The 20,100-nt window shown below is 42.5% G+C and overlaps 1 protein-coding gene across 1 annotated transcript in view; it reads right to left on the bottom strand.

The window, feature by feature from the left end:
• Positions 1-20,100, bottom strand: part of LOC114251767 (venom protease-like) — a 36,753-nt gene that overhangs the window by 7,615 nt on the left and 9,038 nt on the right. Inside the window, exons 2-4 of the mRNA XM_089731710.1 lie at positions 9,350-9,447; positions 4,287-4,354; positions 4,141-4,202 (exon numbers count right to left, since the gene is read on the bottom strand). Coding sequence (XP_089587836.1) covers positions 4,141-4,202; positions 4,287-4,354; positions 9,350-9,447 — 228 coding nt within the window. The remainder of the gene's footprint in view (positions 1-4,140; positions 4,203-4,286; positions 4,355-9,349; positions 9,448-20,100) is intronic.

The following is a 20,100-nucleotide window of genomic DNA, read 5'->3' as shown; positions in this document are numbered from 1 at the left end:
TGAAGGGTGGGGTAGCCGTTGTAACTATACTGAGACCTTAGAACTTATATCTCAAGGTGGGTGGCGCATTTACGTTGTAGATAGATGTCTATGGGCTCCAGTAACCACTTAACACCAGGTGGGCTGTGAGCTCGTCCACCAATCTAAGCAATAAAAAAAAAACATATCTGTTGGTGTATAAACACCGTCACTTGGGTAATTAGAAAAATCTAATTTAAAGTAATGCTTCTCTATACATGAAATTAGACGTATAGCCATCTGGGATCAAAGCATACAGGTTGCTAAGATTGCTAACACGCGACAGAGCTACATAAAGCTGACCGTGTGAAAACCAGTTAACGCTTAGATCTACATCCACAACTCTTAGCGTCTGACCTTGGGCTTTATTTATTATCATCGCGAAACATAGAGTCACTGGAAACGCGATCGGCAGTGAGCCGTGCTTCCTGTTCTTCAAGTGTCTCCTGAGACCGGGCATTTGCTGTCCGAGCCCTCTCAGAGCTCAGACGGGATTCCCTATCAGTGAAAGTCTCAGACTCACGCAATGGTTCATGAGATTCACGATCGATGGACAAACGTGCCTCACGCTGTTCCCTGTTCTCCCTAATTCGGTGGCCATAATTCGAGAACGATGTGAACTCAATCGAGATACTCGCTGAGCCGAAGTTTCTGTAGCACGAAACCTGGCCTGACGTTCCTGACATGCAGTGAGTCTTGCCTCATGATTTTCTTCAGATTCCTGTGATCGGACTAATCTCATCCTTTTAGCATTCCTGCTGCACTGGGAGAGGTTGGATCCCCTTCGAGGCATTCTTACAATAAGTAGTACCTACTAACACAACGTTGTTTGATAAACACATACTTGCCATAAAACTAAACTATAAATACTTACAGATTATTACACAGTTTAACTTTATTACAGCTTAATAACTATTAAGACGTGTCAACCTAATCTTTTGACTATAGAAAACAAACGAAATGTGTAATAGATACTAATCTGAGCTAACAAAAATGTACTTTTTCCAAAGATCTAACTGTAAGTATTTCCTGATATTTAGAAAAAAATAAAAAAAATACCTAACTAATCAAAGCAAGTCAAGAAAAATAACCTATCTTATATATATCACTGACCTAAGCTAACAAATATGTATTAATCAGAAATTACTAAATTTTTTTTAAACCTAAAAATTGAGAAATATTTTAAATTAAATAGGTAAATGATAAGGTTTATAAAAAAATCAAGAACTTGAAATTAAACTAACTTATACAAAATATACATACTATATGTATTTACAAACCCTCTAAACCCTAAACAAATATGTTCTTATCACATACGACTAAATTGTATAACTTTCAGATTTTTACACATAAAATTAAGAAATAAAGAAAATCAAGAAAATAAATGTCTAACTATACTAAATACACACAATATGCATTTACAAGCCCTATAAACCCTAAAGTACAAACCGATAAAATATGCAAACAGTCAGTGTTATCGAATGCTACTAATACGCCACCGCCTCCGGAATACGTGCGTGCGCTGCGAATAATTGAATGCTGTAGGCAGCAGCGCTTTTTTTCCCCTCCCTATTCTGATAGCCTTGAGACGCTATTTCAGCTTCTCCTTAACGTGTAGGTGAGTTTACGGGGCTCAAACTGGAGTGTTGCTAACACTGGCCCTAGCAAGGGCAGTGCTTCGCAGAATCTACTACCGGATCGGAACGCGGCCCACTGAGAAGATCCGGCGAGATACTCAGTGGGCTGTGTCTGTTATTTTACTCGCTACTTTAGTTAATTTACTCGTCGAGCCCTTCGTCGCAAGCGACGGGTTTGGCGAAGACTGTGACCGAGGCTGCAGCGCGGCGCACAGGCGTAAACAATCTACAAACGCCCAACTACGTGATTCTTTAAATTGGCATAACTTTTTACAACAAACTTAAGAAATAAGTTTCAAGCTTTTAGTTCCAAAAAATGACGATACTTCCATGTAACTTTTCATCCCGCCCTTTCAACCCTTTGCATCCTTTTTCGCATTAAAAAGTAAAAGCCTTTCTCAGGCTCTAGAGTCTAGACTATCTGTATACCAAATGTCATTTAAATCGGTTCAGTAGTTTTGGCGTGAAAGCGCAACAGACGAAGTTACACTCGCATTTGTGGTATTAAAGTATGAATTTTCGATGGTGAGCCAAGCTGCGTGAGAACTCTTATGACCGGTACTACGCTTCCACCATGTCATCCATCATCCGCATAGCTATATGTAGAGATGTAATCTATATATATAAAAATGAAACCCGTTTTCCGTTGTCACGACATAACATGAAAACGGCTTGACCGATTTGGCTTATTTTTTTTTTGTAGTTTTCTAATACTCTGTACAAGGTTCTTACGGAAACAAATATTAAGAAAATCTCTCAGAAAGATTGAAAAATATACATTTAATTTTGCATATTTTAAAAAAAGCGCGTAACGAATGTCAACGTCATTCAATTTAAAACAAAAAATCTGTGGTAATCTGTGACACCACATCGATAACCGCGCTAACAAATGTCAACGTCATTCAATTTAAAACAAAAGAATCTGTGGTAATCTGTGACAACACATCCATAACCGCGTTAATAATAATTTTATTATGTTTTTAATAAAGTTCGTTTTGTTTTAAAGACTAAGAAGTTTTTTGTTTGCTAATAAGTGTTTGTTAGTCACGGTAAGTTCACTTCACTTCATATCGATTTTTGGTAACTTTTGGTGACTACACAATATTACAATTTGACATGGTTATATAGAAAATATATGAGATCTTTTTAATTTCAGTTGGATTTTCGTTTTTAACAATGCCACCAACCAGACGTACAAACTTAGGCCGCAGAACTCGAAATACGGCAAGTCAAAGAAATATAAGAGTAAATCAAACTGATGAGCAACGCGAAGCGCGAAATGAACTTCAACGGAATCGAAATCAACATAGAAATGTTGTTTTTAATCCCCACAGAGCTGCATTCAGTTATAATGTGGCAATTGATTACAGTTCAGAGCAAATTGTTGCTATTGGACTAATGAATATTGTGTGTCCTTTCACATGGCCAATTATATGTCGCCTGTTCCCGTGTCGGAAAACCATCAACATTATTTATTTACGCGCCAGAACATAAAACTAAAAATATAGTTTATCAAAAAGCATTAGAATAGAGAGAAGCAGGTGAAGGGTATAGAGGCTATTAGTTGCTTTCTAGAGCGCGCGTGGTGTTGAGCTCATTTTTTACTTCAAAATGTAAAGTTGTTCAATAGCGATTTGTAAAAATATGAGTGAAATTGAACCCTATGGAATAAGCACTATTATGAAAATATATATGTTGTTTTTTTATTTAATAAAAATTAGTAAAGTCCTCAGGTATGGCGAGAGATTCATTTTTATATGGAGGATATTATAGATTCCAGTTCAAATTGAATAGGTACTCATACATAAGATAGGTCAGCTATACAAAATAAAGTATTGCATCAAAGTGCGGTTAAGGCGGTACGAAGTTCGCCGGGTCAACTATCTGAAATCATTTGACATGATAGACGTTTACGTAAACTTTACAGGAAAAATAAAGCGATGTCTCTAGGTAGCAGCACTCTTGACAATTATATGTACTTGATTGACGAAATTTTGTTCAGAACTCTCTGACTCTCTCTTGGTCGGTTTTGTGACTATTGACGATGATTTGACATTCGACTTCTAGGCGAAACAAAGTTCGCCGGGTCCGCTAGTGACAAGATAAATCTACATTTGGGTGTGCTGTACACTGAATTCTTCTGCTGTTGTAGTAGTCAGGGTGAATGTCTGCGGGCAACGGGAGCCGTGTAGCACTTGCGGCATGCGGTCCGCCTGGTAGCGAGTGGTCACCGCCATTCTTGCACGTCAACTTGCAAGGCGCTTAAAATGCTACCCACCCCGCTGAGGACTCCCGTTCTACTTCGCTTGGAGAAAGCCATATGATAGGGTTTAGGAAAAGGAAGGAAAGTGTGTATAAGTTTGTTTTTGTGCTTTACGGGCGAATGCTCTCACGGCCACCGGGTATAAAAATTTACTTTTCCACAATTAGTTCGTAGCAAGTGAAGATAACAAGGAAAAACAATGAATACAGAAAGCGTTTATACCGTCCCAAGACTTCTCGTTCGTTTTTTCGAGTCGTGAATGTTGGCGCGAGAGGTATATATTTCTGAAAAAAAAAAGAAAATTGAATCTGTAATGGATCTGGTAATGACTTATTCAGACGAGCCGGATTTACAGGGGCACAACTCACTCGATGTTGTCCACGAGCTTACAGTCGGTGCAGCACACGATGGGCTCCTTGCCGCGCAACCCGCACACCTGAGAACGTGAACCTCTCGTCATAAAACCCCTTTATAAGTTGTCGTGGCGTGCAACGTCTTTGACAGGACATGAGACTTGCAACGACTAGACACAGATTAAGACAGACACTTGATAAGAATTCAAAAATAAAGAGAGAAATGGAACGAGGGCGTACGTGACTAGCGGCAGGCAGTACATTTTATGACATCCTAAGAAACGGGACACGAACCAGACGACAAGGAACAAATTGACCGTTCTCATATGTGCATAAAATAGACGACGAAAATAACTAACTGACCGTTCACAAGTCTTAGCAGCAGATGTCCTTGGGCCGGGGAGGTCACTTAGGATCTGACCGCCTAAGCTTCGCCTTCAACGACAATAAAATACACAAACATTTTTTTAACGTATTTCTCGTTTCCTAAATCGATGGTTAAAATTTGAATTCAAGATTTTTGATTTAGGCAGCATTCTTAGCAGCAAAGTAGCATTATTATTATTACCTTAGTATTACAGGGTCACTGAATTACAATAGATCAGTATCTTTTACCTCTTCAATATTTTTGTATTTTCCATACACAATATGCAATCTTTACTCTTAATTCTTCATTTGACAGCCCTCTTATCGGACACCACCGTGACACGTGTTGAAAAACATCGAAATTATGTTCATCATCCGACTCACATTACATACTACATGTAAGTAGTAAGTAATGTAGAGCCAAATACAGAAACAGACCAAAACGTAAAACAAACCCTCAAAATCTGCACTTATAATGTAAGAACACTTTCATCAACAGAACGATTCCTAGAATTAACGAATGCTCTAAAAAATATTAATTGGGACATTCTAGGCCTCGCAGAAATTCGAAAAATGGGATGTAAAATCGAAGAGTACAGCGACCTTATCTTTTGCTACATTGGCGAAACTAAAGGACTACATGGAGTAGGATTTCTAATCAAGAAAAAATATAAAAACAACATCACCAACTTTATAGGAATCTCAGAAAGAGTAGCACTTTTACAAATAAAATTTGAAAGCCTCCCCTTATCAATATATATTGACATTCAACAAGTGTGTTATACTGACATCTAAGTTGAAATAAATGATTTTGAATTTGAATTTAAATAATCCAAGCGTACTCGCCGACAGAGAGATCAACAGAAGAAGAAATTGAAAAATTTTACGAAGACATCGAATATGCTCACACCAAGACGGAAGGAAAGGTCATAGTCATGGGAGATTTCGATGCGAAAATAGGTTGCCCGAAAACAAACTACTATCCAGTAATGGGAAAATATGGTTACGGAGTGAGTAATGAAAGAGGTAAACGTCTCTTAAGTTATGCTTACCAACACCAACTGTCAATAATGAACTCATTCTTAAAAAAGAAGAAGAGCCGCAGATGGACCAGACCAAAAAACTAATAATGAAATAAATTTTATAATGATAAATCACCATAAACTCATAACTAATATCGGGGTACTAAGCAAATTTAAATTCTCTTCCGATCATAGATTAGTGAGAGCATCATTACTTTTAAGTCGTCCAGTAAAGAGCAGAAGAACCTACACAACACCATCTAATGTTCCTAAGACAGAAACAGAAATTAAAAACTATATCGAAAATCTACGAATACACACAGAAAATATAGAAACAGAGTGTAATGATATCCAAACATACTACACAATATCCTAGAAAGAGGCATAACAGAGAGTCTAAAATACAAAAACAGTGCACATGCTCATCAACATAATATTTTCTCCAAAAACACAATTCAGCTTATAAAAAGGCGCACGGAACTATCATAAACAAAGAATAAAATCAAAGATATGAAAGAAGAACTAAGCATAATATACAAAGAGGCTAATAGGTCAATCCGTAAGGACTACAACGACCACAGATATGAGATTATCTCAAGAAACATAAAGAATTTTAGAAGTACCAAAAAAGCCTACAAAAAATTAACTACACATAAGTCATGGATTCAAAAACTCGAACATAACTCACTAGAAACAAAATCTAGAAAAGATAAAGAGTAATAGATAATAAAGAGTAATAAACCATGCAACAGACTTCTATAAAAACTTATATAGGAAACAAAACAACACTGAAACGAAAGCGTAAATAACTCACATGAACTCAACAGACTGCGTCAGAAAAATTGAAGACTCCGAAGTTTTTTTTTTTATTGCTTAGATGGGTGGACGAGCTCACAGCCCACCTGGTGTTAAGTAGTTACTGGAGCCCATAGACATCTACAACGTAGACGCGCCACCCCCCTTGAGATACAAGTTCTAAAGTCTCAGTATAGTTACAACGGCTACCCCACCCTTCAAACCGAAATGCATTACTGCTTCACGGCAGAAATAGGCAGGGTGGTGGTACCTACCCGCGCGGACTCACAAGTGGTCCAACCACCAGTAAAAGGTACGTTTGTACGAACGAATGTACGAGTGTACGAACAAATGAATAAGCTGAAGCCTGAGAAGAGTCCCGGACCAGATGGATTATATAATGAGGCCCTTAAAATAGCAGCACCTATTTTAACACGCCATTTTACGAAATTGTTTAACATGATACTAGACGAAGAAAAAGTAACGAAACAATGGTGTACATCAGACATAATTTTACTCTTCAAGAAAGGATGCCCCTTAGATATAGGAAATTATGGACTCATAAGCCTGCTGGCGAGCATATATAAACTATTTTCATCCGTAATTTTAAAGAGAATATCCGACGACTTCGACAAGCAGCAACCAAAGGAGCAGGCGGGATTCAGATCAGGCTTTAGCACAATGGACCACATACAAACTATGTGGAATAGTTGACGACAGTAAAGCTATCGACAGCATCAGTCACAGTTCAATCTGGAACGCACTACAACAATCAAATATTAACTATAAATAAATCAATATCTTAAAATATATCTACACAAAAAGTACGAGCAGAGTTAAATTAGAAACTAGAGGGGACGAGATAAAAATAGAACGAGGAGTCAGACAGGGAGATCCTCTTTCCGCGAAGCTGTTCATAGCAGTACTTAAAACTATTTTTCAAAAACTAGACTGGAAAAAAAGAGGAGTGTACATAAACGGACACTACCTAAGCCATCTGAGGTTCGCTGACGATGTTGTTATAATTGCTGAAACTGCCAAAGACCTAGAGGAAATGATGAGATCACTGGACTGCGAAAGTTAAAAAATCGGCCTAGAAATGAATGTAAACAAAACTAAGATATTAACCAACAATCACGAACGCGCGATAATGATAAAAGGTAACAATATAGAATACGTCAGCGAATACATCTACTAAGGGAAGCAAATCTCATTCAAAATGACAAGCAACGAAGAAGAAGTAACAAGAAGAATCAACGCAACTTGGAAGAAATTGTGGGCACTAAAAGAAATCCTAAAAGGGAACTACAGCTTGCGTATGAAAATGGCAACATTTGATACATGCCTGCTACCCTGCTTGTTGTATGGCTGCCAAACGTGGATATTTACAAATAAAATAAAACAAAAAATTTAATGTAGTCAAACAGCCATGGAAAGGAGCATGTTGAAAATTAGGAGAATACATAGAATTAAGAATTCATCAATTTTCAACATTCAACATTCATCAAAAACTAAGCATACCGATGCTCTCAGCCACGCACTCTCACTTAAGTGGAGATGGGCCGGACACATCTCACCATACCCAGTCAAAAGACGGACCATTGAAGCCACACGATGGAAATGACCAATGGGAAAAGGAATGTTGGTCGACAATTAAGACGATGGGCTGATGACATAACACACGTCGCAGGAAACGACTGGAATAAATCAGGCAAGGACAAGGAGTCATGGAAAAGGATGGAGGAGGCCTTTACCCAAATAGGGGTCCAAATCTCATAAGTAGTACTAATATTAAATAATTAATTAATTATAAGTATGTAACCTTTTAATTTTAAACTACAACTTACTAACAATCATTGGGTTATGGATATCTTTTTTCTCAGCTAATGCTGGTAAATGTGAATCTAGCACTAACTTACGCCAAATGAGTTGGTTCATTGTGTAGTGTTGTAGGGATTTGAGTAGTGGATGTAAGGAATCGTCGCACTATGGAACAGGTGTCGATTATTACAGATTTTTGTAAAGCGATGTATGAATATTTATTAAGATCAAGTTCTGAGAGCGATGTGTGTAATGATTTTGGAATGAGTCCGGTTGATGAAATTATTATGGGTATAATTTTAACGGTGTATTGATGCCACATTTGTCGTATTTCATCTGCTAGTGGTATATATTTTTGTATTTTCTCATTGTATTTTTTCCTTATATTTTCAGAATTAGGTATTGCAATATCTATTAAGTATGTATTTTTTCTATCTTTTAGAGTTAGTGTAATATCCGGTCTATTATTTGTCTATTTTTTTATTATTATCATTATTATTACTGGTGTAGAGCGTCTTGTGAATCCGCACGGGTAGGTACTTTCTGCCGTGAAGCAGTAATGCGTTTCGGTTCAAAGGAACGGGCAGTCGTTGTACTGTAAAACTGAGACTTATAACTCATGTCTCAAAGTAAGTGGCGGCATTTACATTGTTGATGTCTGTGGGCTCCGGTAACCACTTAACACTAGATGGGCCGAGAGGTCGTCCACTGATCTAATCAAAGTGTTAATTTTATGGTATTATTTTTGTTGTATAGACGGGTGAACAAGCTCGCGGCCTGTATGGTCGGAAAGAAAGAAAGAAAGAAACGTTGTAAGTGCTATAGCTCACAAATATCATAATACGAATGTCGTCAACGCCACACTTTCAGACATGAAAATGAGTTTCAATAATATATCATATATATATATTACAGCACAACAGCCTTTCTGACCTTCAAGCCAGAACGCATTAACGTACGCTTCGCGGAAGTAGAAGAAGGCTTCAGAAATAGACAAGATGGTTGTCCCTTCCGGGCGAACTCACAGCACGCCCCACCGGCAGCAGCGTGACATGAATTGCTTTAAATAATTACCGGTGGATAATTCTGTTCCTTGTAGTCCAAGATGAGTGTCTCGCAGTGCTTCGCAAGAACGCACGTGCCGTTGTAGCCGTCGCGCTGACACGGGGAGCCTGCCAAACAACGTGTCACTATACAATGCGTACTTGAACCACACGAGATCCGTCTTAATGCAGGAGTATACAGGGTTTGAAATAAAGATACACCTCGTTGGATTAGAACAACTGCGGGGTTGGAATGCGATGCCGCTATTCGATTGCTATTAAGTTCTAGCTCTGCTGCGTGCTAGTGGTACCGAGGTGATAGCGCGCCGCGCGATTTTGACCTCTACAGTCGCTCCGAGCCGTCAACGAGGAAGGCAGCCTCCTACTAACAGTATGACGGCTGCTCTAACCCTTCAAACTGAATGCATAGCTGCTTTGCTGCAGAAATAAGCGTATACAACAGAAGTATTGGTATAACATTCATTTAGAGAAGCTACGCCAGCACGGTAGTGCGATGGGCAATTTAACCGAGAATTCCCAAAAAGCCGTGTTTTTAAAATTTAGTGGAATTTAAAATAAAAGCACCGTGGATCCGTAGAGGATCCGACAAGGCATGCTTTGGGCTGCTCCGTCGCCTGACTCGCACATGTAATTAGCGGTGCCCAAGATAAGATAGCTATCGTGTCGCGCCGCTTTATCAAAATGGCATTCTGACGCTTCCTTAAGATACTCGTTTTATTTTATTTTATTTATTGGGTTCAACTTGTTATACTTTAGCACAAAACATTACAAGTAGCACACACTGTTACGCGCTGGGGTACTGGATAAATAAAACTTCCACCGAAGTATAAATTAAAACTCTATTTAACACTTAGAACACTTACATAACACTTTACAATTGGTAATTCACTTCTTCCACTTCGCTTCAGGTGATCCGTTCGCTGTTTCTCTTCGAATAGATCCGATTATTAATTGCTTTCGTCTCATCTCCGCAACGCTTTTATAGTCGACACGACAACTCTACAATTATCGAGAACATTCCCGATGGGGCGAGTTGTTTCAATATATGTTTCCCCCATAATTCTTTGGATTCAGAGACGTAGCAATTCTCACTAAGCTTCTGAACCACGCTCAAATATTGTTCTCAGCCCGTGTTGCCGTCACTGTCTGTTAGTTTTAGAATTTGTTTGGTGCCAGTTCTAGTGTTTAATTTTAACATTTTTGTTCTTCTAAATTGCTCTATTTTGTATTAGTTATGACTTTTCTGACATCGGCTTTGATAGCTTTGATTGAGTCGCAGTTCATTTTTACACTACTTCTTTGGTCTTGAAGTAATAATAATAATAATTTATTTATTTATTTACTACATAAACTCTTAAATAAAATATTCATAAATTCTTGACCTAGAATACTATTTATATATATAACAAATTGAGAGATCACGCAGATGGCATCAACAATATAATATTAACCAATGATCTTCACACTAGGCACAGCCTGTACCGTGAGGAACAAAATACGATTTACTATGTATGTGTATAATCGATCTCATAAACGACATCACTATTATATTAATAACTAGCGACCCGCCCTCGCTTCGCTTCGGAAACATTAAAACACACATGAAACCAAAAAAATAAAATAAAAATTTATTTTATTTTTTTGGTTTCATGTGTGTTGTTACAAGATTTAACATAGGTATAATAGAAAATTTGATTAATAAAAATAACACGTCAAATACACACACATATGTGGGGAGCGTAGAAATAAACAAATATAAAATAAAGTAGTATGAAAGAAAAAATAAACAAAAAAAGAAACAAAACTAATAAATCTACTGCTATTTCTTGCTTTTAATTAAGTTATCTGTGTCCATATAGTTCCATGCTAACAACCATTTTTTCACTAGTGGTTTAGCTTACCTAACCGTTTTGTGTTTTAGGTTTTCATTACAATATCTAATGACCGCGTCATAAATATAGATCTTAGCAACTTTTTGACATAGATGGTTTTGGATAGATGGGTATTTTGTAGCTGTCAAAGTTACAGGTAAATTGCAAGCCCTGCGCTTAATCAAGGAATTGTATACTTCAGAAGAGAGCACTGCTCCATGTATCAATAAAAATATTTTTAAAATGAATAATGACGCGCGTTGAGAACTTGACTTTCCCTGTAAACGCGTTCTATGGAGTACATTCGCTAGTAGATACTCCGCATATTCTGGTCAGTCACTATCTATCTAATAAAGACCTTTAATAATAATAATAAATATAATGACTAAATGTGACCAAAACCCCAACGCGCAAGACATTGCCCATCGGTAATGGCGTTGGATAGGAACACTCTGCGGCGCAGCGGAGTCAACGCAGCATCAATCGCGTTTGAGTGGCAACCGCTTGGCAGGAGAAGACCTGGTCGCCCTGTACACACTTGGCGACGCACCGTGGAGAGTTAGATGAGGACTGCCGACGTGACCTGGAGTGATGTCAAGGAGCAAGCGCAAGACAGGGTAAAGTGGTGACAACTTGTGAGGGCCCTATGTACCAGCGGGGTACCCTAGGACTACAACAACAACAACAACTGTAAATATGAATGAATCTAGTGGAGAAATTCGATACATTTTAAAATTTTATTACAAAAAAGATAAAAATGCAACGCGAGCCGCGATAAAAATTTGCGATGTTTATGGACCTAGTGCAGTGTCTGTGAGAGTAGCACAAATTTGGTTAGCGTTTTCAATCCGGAAATTTTGATGTCAAAGATGCACGTCGCTCTGATCGCCCTATTACGGATAAAATGGCTGCCATTTTTTAAAAAGTAGAGCAAAATCGGCATATCAGTAGTTACGACGTAGTTGAAGAACTGGGAATTGACCACAAAACAGTTTTGTTGCATTTGAAAAAAACTGGGTACACAAAAAAGTTCGATATTTGGGTACCTCACGAGCTCACTGAAAGAAACCTAATGAACCGTGTACTCATTTGTGATTCTTTGTTATGACGCAATGAAACCGAACCATTTTTGAAGAAGCTGATAACTGGTGATGAAAAGTGGATCACGTACGACAAGAACGTGCGAAAAAGGTCGTGGTCAAAGACCGGTCAGGCTTCACAGACTGTGGCGAAACCCGGGCTAACTCGCAATAAGGTGATGCTGTGTGTGTGGTGGGATTGGAAGGGCATTATTCATTATGAGCTATTACCACCAGGCAGGACCATCGATTCTAAACTCTACAGTGGACAACTGATGAGATTAAAGCAAGAAGTTGAGAGAAAGCCGCCGGAATTAATCAACAAAAGGAGTGTGGTTTTTCATCATGATAACGCCACACATCAGTTAGACGTCACACATCTTTAGCCACTCAGCAAAAATTAAGAGAGTTTGGCTGGGAGGTGTTAATGCATCCGCCGTATACTCCTGACCTTGCACCTTCAGATTTCCAACTGTTAAGGATCTCTAAATCCCCCTCCAAACAAGTTTTTATTCTCGTCCACCACCGAGCTTCACTTCATCGAGCGATCGCGAACGCATATACATCTTTAACGATTACATTATCTACAATACTCATATTGCACTTCATGATTATTTGTTCTTCAGTTTTATCTTTTAATAGACCTGTAAATACGAGCCAAATCGTTTCATTGAAGAGAACAACAAGACATCCAGCACGGAACATTGGTGACCTCGACGTGATCAACGTGATCAACATCAAACAGCAGGGAAATGTCCGTTCCTGATTTATATCTATTCTCATCATAAATCAACCATTAATTCATCCATAGGCCTTAGACTCGAACGAAAATTAGCTTTATGTGCTTTAAACTTTAATAAACTACCTCCATCTTAATAACTAAGAGTGAAATACATTAGTCAAAACTTAATTATTACACATTAATAAAGTCAAATATCATTTCGTAATCAATACTTCATTAAATACAACAAATTATAATAATATTACATTTTGTTAACTCTGAGATTGCAGTACAACGAGCTGTTACAATACATTTCGAAAAAAAGTGCGTGCGTACAAAGTACACATGTCAGAAGTGAAACTTTTTTGGCGAACTAATTTATAAGTCTTGCTTATATTGATACAAATCTAAAACTTTAGATTTCCAAGACTTAGAGGAAGGGAAAAAGGAAGATATGGACCCGCCAAAATTCTGTCAAATGTCAATCTCAAACCTCCGTGTTGACAGTCACAGTATGTTTAGATTGCTAAATTGTAAATGACTAATATTTTGCCAATTGAATTGACTAATTTAATTTCATGCTATTTGATTAATGTTCCAAATTCTTTTCATTTCATTTCATTCTTATTAACATTTTTCACAAAAAAAATATAAAATATTAGGCTGTATGGTATGATACATTTGCCTTTCCAGTTGGAAAAATACAACAACTACTACTACTGACATTTGACAAGTACTTCATTTCAATAGTAGTTTGATGTCACTTCCGTTGCATACCTGCGTGACGTTCTGTAAAAATTTTACCCCCATGTGCCTAAAAAAGTTTCACTTCAATAATTCCTTAAATAACAAGCGTAAAATTTAACAATAAATTATTCATCAAACGCATTCATTAAATCATAACATTTGTGTTGAATAGTTCAATTTCTGCATTCCAGTAAACGCTTCGTGTCGCACAGGTCGCTCTACGTGTGTCCGTACGTGTACGTGTTCAAGGCCGTTCCCGCATCTGGCCGACTACACTTTATAAGACACTGCGCTGACCTTGACCCATTGTTACTTGAGGGCATTGACCGGATTGCATAATTTACGTAACATTCTATTTTAATTTTATTTATTTTTCTCGTTTGCTTTCAATTTTGTATTGCTCATTCCTTTGCCATTATGTCTCACACTGAGAGATCTATCTCGCCAATCGGGAGTCTTAAACTAGATGTCCCCAGTGCAAGCAAGCACAGTAAGCACATTAAAAGAACTCAACGCTCGTCGTAGTTCCGTCAAGGGTCGTATCACTAAATATAAAAATTTATTTAATAAGATCTCAGAATCGCAGCCGGCCTTGCAGGTTGATTTGCGTATGCTTAATCAAAGATATGAAAGTTTGAGAGATATGTTTTCTAAGTTTGATGAATTGCAGACGCAGATAAAAATAATGAACATTGCTTATCTAGAAGCTGAACTAGATATAAGAGATGATATTGAGACAGATTTTTCATTACTTATCGCAAAAACTCAATTATTTTTGGAGGCTAATCAGACGCAACGCGAGGACTTTAGGCCCGCAAATTCTGAGATTTGTTCCAATTGTTCAAACCCAAGTCAACATAATAATATATCAGGCTTAAAATTGCCTACTATAAAAATTGCGAACTTTAACGGCACTTACTTTAAATGGCTAGAATTTCGAGACATTTTTGCTTCATTGATCCACAGCAATAACAGAATTGAATCAGTACATAAATTTCATTACCTCAACTCTTATCTTGAAGGAGAGGCTGCTCACGTCATCAGCAATCTCGAAGTAAGTTCTGCCAATTATGATGAAGCCTGGCAACTTTTTTGCGAGAGATCCAACAACGAAAAGCAACTGATAAGCAATCATTTAAACTCGCTCTGTAACCTTCAGCCCGTGTCTCGCGATTCATCTAAAGATTTAAAATTTTTAGTCGATCACATTTCGAAAAACTTACGGGCTCTCAACACCCTGGGCGAACCAACGGCGTCGTGGGATACGCTAGTAATACATCCGGTCACTTTAAAACTCGATAGTAGTACTAATTTTTTAAGTGGGAGGAGTGGGAGCACAGGAGCAATTTCAACCTTTTTTTTTTTTTTTTTTTCGGGTAGAGGGCCGAACCTCCTACGAGGTCCCCGCGCAAAAGGGGCGCGCGGGGTATGTGAGACTCAACGATCTGCATGGTGTTGTGAGCAGACCGCGGGCCCAAGGATTTTAGGACCCACCCACTAAACGACTCCCCTGCACTCTTACACCCGACGTCCGATCCCCTCCGAGGTCAGAACCCGGATGAGGTAGGGCGGCTACCGCGGTCAACACTACAACCAGACGGCGCGGCTCACCCCAAGGACGCCTAGCCGACGGAGCCTTCGAGGCGAATCGAAGGCTCTGAAACGTCGGCCGTCTCGGTACGGCAGCCCGTCGGGCCGCCCAGACGGTGCCGCTGGTGTCCCGGAATACCCCGCTGGACCAGAACCAGCCTGCCGGGTCGGGACGCGATACACCGTCGACCGGTCACTCTATTCACTCCACGGCAGCGCGCTAGAGTGCTGGTAGCGCACCGCGCGGCCTCACCCCCTCAGGTCGCCCCTTGACCTTCACCGGGGGGAGGCCGCCACCTACAGGGGCTGGGACGTACGGGCGTATTCCCGCCTCCGGCCCCCGGCTCGACAGCGACGGATCGGTGCGGAAAGGGAAGAGCTCTCCCTCTCTCGCTCCGCCGCCTCCTTCTGCGAGATGGTGGACTCGCAGAAGTCGAGCATCGCCTTCCAGGACGCGTCGCTGCCGAGCATCGTAGCCACGACGCGCGTAGTCCTCTCCTATGACCGCGACGAGGGCGGCGCGTTGCTCGTCGAATCCAGAGCAACGCGCCAATGTATGTTCCGCTGTGTCTTCCTCGTCGCGGTCCGCGCAGTGGTGGCACTGCGCCGTCGGTTCCCTTCCGGCTATTTTGAAAAGGTACCGGCCAAAACAACCATGGCCGGTCAACATCTGCGTCAGCCGGAAGGTGAGGCATCCGCGGTCGCGGCCCACCCAGTCCGCGAGAACCGGGCGGACCGCCTCGACGGTACGGAGGCCGGCCGACGGGTCCGCCAAGCGGCGAGACCACGCCTCCAGCACGGACCGCCGAGATTGGAGCCTCCGCGCTCGAACTACTCCTTCGCCGGGGCGCCCTTCCCCCCTAGAGCGGAGGTCGCTACGCCACCTGTAATCGGCAGCGAGCGCCTCCGCCTCCAGGTCCCAGGGTGGCGCCCCGGTGAGCAAGCACGCCGCCTCGAAGGAGACGGTGCGGTATCCTCGGATCGCCCTGACCGCGATCGCGCGCTGCGGACGTCGCAGCGCCGCGACGTTCTTGCGGGTCAGGGCGTGGCACCATACGGGAGCCCCGTATAGTGCCATCGACCGCACCACCCCCATGTAGAGGCGGCGCGCCACCTGATCGGGACCCCCGACGTTTGGAAGCAGCCGGCTCGGAGAGCCGGCCGTCGCCATCAGTCGAGGGCCCAACTTCTCAAAATGAGCGCGGAAGTTCCACCGACCATCCAGTTCGAGGCCGAGGTACCAAAGACCGGTCACCCCGACCCCGACGCGGACGCCTCCGATCACGAGGTGGGCACCCAGAGGCGGCGCTCGTCCCGGCCCGTGAAACAACAGGGCCTGGGTTTTGTCGAGCGCCACCTCGAGCCCCAACCGTCGGATCCTTGTGACGACGTGTGCCACGCCTGCGCACGCCAGACGGGCAGACTCCCGGTAGTCCCTCCCCGGAGCCACGACCAACGTGTCGTCGGCGTAACAAATTACGCTCAGCCCGGGGAGGGGACCCCGTACGACGCCCCGCAGGACCCAGTCGTAGCCGATGTTCCACAGCAGGGGGCCCAGGACGGACCCCTGCGGAACACCGCGCTCGACGGGGAACCGGTACATCGCCCCACCGTGTCCGATGCACTGGATCGACCTGCCCTCGAGGTAGGAGCCGATCAGTCGGCGGAGGTATGCGGGGACGCCGTGATACTCCAGCGCCCCCGCGATCACCGACCAGGGCAGGGTGTTGAAGGCGTTCCTTACATCTAAGGATAACGCCATCGCCACCCCGCCCCGGGATACGGCTTCATCGGAGAGGGCCCGCACGCGCAGAATTGCGTCGATAGTCGAGCGGCCCTCTCTGAAGCCGTATTGCTCCGCCGAAAGATCGGGACCCGTCTCGGTCAGGTGCCGGACGATGCGGGCCGCGACGATCCTCTCGAGCATCTTGCCCGCTTCGTCCAGCAACACGATGGGGCGATAGCCCGCGGGTGAGTCCGCGGGGCGCCCGTCCTTCCGCAGAAGGACCAGTCTGCCCGTCTTCCATTTCGACGGGAACCGTCCCGACTCGAGGCACGCTTCGAAAAGCCCCCCGAGCCGGTCCCCTAGGGCCTCGAAGGCCAAGCTCCAGACCCGGCCGTGAACGCCGTCAGGGCCGGGGGCCGCGTCCTTCGCTCTCATTCTGGACACGGCCGCATGGATCTCCGCCCCCGTGATAGGGGGAGGGGGCTCCTCGGCAGCGGGAACGCTGGGGCGACGCGGAGGCGTGCCCCACGTGGCGTCCATCTGGGGGGGCTCGAAGTCCCCTCCCCGCTGCCGGCGGGAAAAGCGCGGAAACTATTTCCCGCAGCTGCCGAGATCACCTTCTCTTAAAGTTTTTTTTTGTTTCCTGAAAGCTCGAGCCGATATTTTGGAATCAATACAATTGAATAGGACAGAGCGTGCTTCAATTAATAAACGTCCGCTGAACTCCTTCGATTTGAGCAAAGGTCAACGGCCTCAAACAAGATCATTTGTGATTTCAGCTGGCCAATCCTCCTCCTCGTCGACTTCCGTATGCGTCCTGTGCGGTGGTGATCATCGCTTATATGATTATGCGACCTTCTTGGCCAAATCAATCGCTGACAGGACCGCCGAGGTGGTGAGGTTAAGACTATGTTTTAACTGCCTACGCAAGGGGCATTCAGTACAACAATGTAGGTTAAGCCCTTGTTACATTTGCAAAATATTTCACAACACCCTACTACATAGGGATAATTCTCAGGCTGCAAATATATCCAACGTTCAAGCACAAAGTTCGGCAACCGAAGCGGGGTCTGAGGGTGGGCAGGCTCCGTGCAATAGCGCTGTCAGTATGTCGGTGGGTTCCAAATCAAATGTACTTCTTTCAACGGCGATGGTCGAAATATACAATCCAAACACAAGACATCATGTCACGGCTCATGCACTTCTAGACAGCGGCAGCCAGTCGTCCATTATTACAGAGAATTTAAAATCGAAATTACAGTTAATATGTACACATACGCGGCATGGAATGATGCCAGTAGACGCCAGGATCCTAATACTTCTGAGGAAAGGCGGAAATTTAACGCCGCTTCTAGGTCCTATAAGAGGGCTATTGCCAAGGCGAAGTCGGAGCACGTTGCCAGAATTGGCGAGCGACTGAAGAGCTATCCCGCCGGGAGCCGAGCTTTCCGGTCGCTCGCTAAGGCTGCAGAAGGTAACTTCTGCAGGTCTAGTCTCCCACCACTACGCAAGTCCGATGACAATCTGGCCCATAGTGCGAAAGAGAAGGCTGACCTTCTGGTCAAACTCTTCGCCTCGAACTCGACTGTGGACGACGGGGGTGCCACACCACCGAACATCCCTCGGTGTGATAGTTCCCTGCCGGAGATCTGCTTTACACAGTGTGCAGTCAGGCGGGAACTCCCGACTCCTGGACGTCTATAAGTCGAGTGGGCCAGACGGCATCCCTGCAGTGGTTCTAAAAACGTGTGCCCCTGAGCTGACGCCTGCGCTAACGCGTTTGTATCGCCTCTCTGATTGCACTAACAGGGTTCCGTCTTCATGGAAGACCGCCCACGTCCACCCTATCCCCAAGAAGGGTGACCGGTCGGACCCATCGAGCTATAGGCCTATCACGATAACTTCCTTGCTTTCCAAGGTGATGGAGCGAATTATAAATATACAACTCCTGAAGTATCTTGAAGATCGCCAGCTGATCAGTGATCGACAGTACGGTTTCCGTCACGGTCGCTCAGCTGGCGATCTTCTTGTATACCTTACTCACAGGTGGGCTGAAGCCTTGGAGAGCAAGGGCGAGGCTCTTGCTGTGAGCCTTGATATCGCGAAGGCCTTCGACAGGGTCTGGCATAGGGCACTTCTGTCGAAGCTACCATCTTACGGAATCCCCGAGGGTCTCTGCAAGTGGATCGCTAGCTTTTTGGATGGGCGGAGCATCACGGTCGTTGTAGACGGTGACTGTTCTGATACGATGACCATTAACGCTGGTGTTCCACAAGGTTCGGTGCTCTCCCCACGCTTTTCATCCTGTATATCAATGACATGCTGTCTATTGATGGCATGCATTGCTATGCGGATGACAGCACGGGGGATGCGCGATATATCGGCCATCAGAGTCTCTCTCGGAGCATGGTGCAAGAGAGACGATCAAAACTTGTGTCTGAAGTGGAGAACTCTCTGGGGCAAGTCTCCAAATGGGGTGAATTGAACTTGGTTCAATTCTTTTTTTTTTTTTTTTTTTTTCTTTTTATTGATGCACAAAACAAATTACAACCAAAGAAATTATAAGTTTAAATGTTTAACATAACAATCTGGATTGCAATTCAAAACAGGTGCATACAGAAAAATTTTTACAACTGAACAGATGCCTAAATACGATGTATACATACTCACATACGCTCACACTAACACACACACAGCCGCACGCACACACACTCACACACATATGTAAGTTACTATCTGATTAAATTAGATCTAATGTATTATTAACTGGACAATATTAATTATTTGAGAATATGTTTAACTAATTTACAATATTTATAAAAAATACTCTCAAATATATCAAGATCAGTGTTGTCACTTGCCAACTCATTATAATGTCGTGCCATTCTAACAATGGGATTAAAGTATGAGATGTTATTTTTGTGAACTTCAAGTGCAAAAAGATTAGTGCAATGTGATCTACGCGCAGTATATCTGGTATTAAAAGATATTTGCGAAATTAAATCACTTGAATTTATTATATAATGT

This window comes from Bombyx mandarina, chromosome 12, assembly GCF_030267445.1.
Source record: "Bombyx mandarina strain Sakado chromosome 12, ASM3026744v2".
Taxonomy (NCBI): domain Eukaryota; kingdom Metazoa; phylum Arthropoda; class Insecta; order Lepidoptera; family Bombycidae; genus Bombyx; species Bombyx mandarina.
Note: the sequence above shows the minus strand (reverse complement) of the source record. Positions and strands in the feature narration are given on the sequence as shown.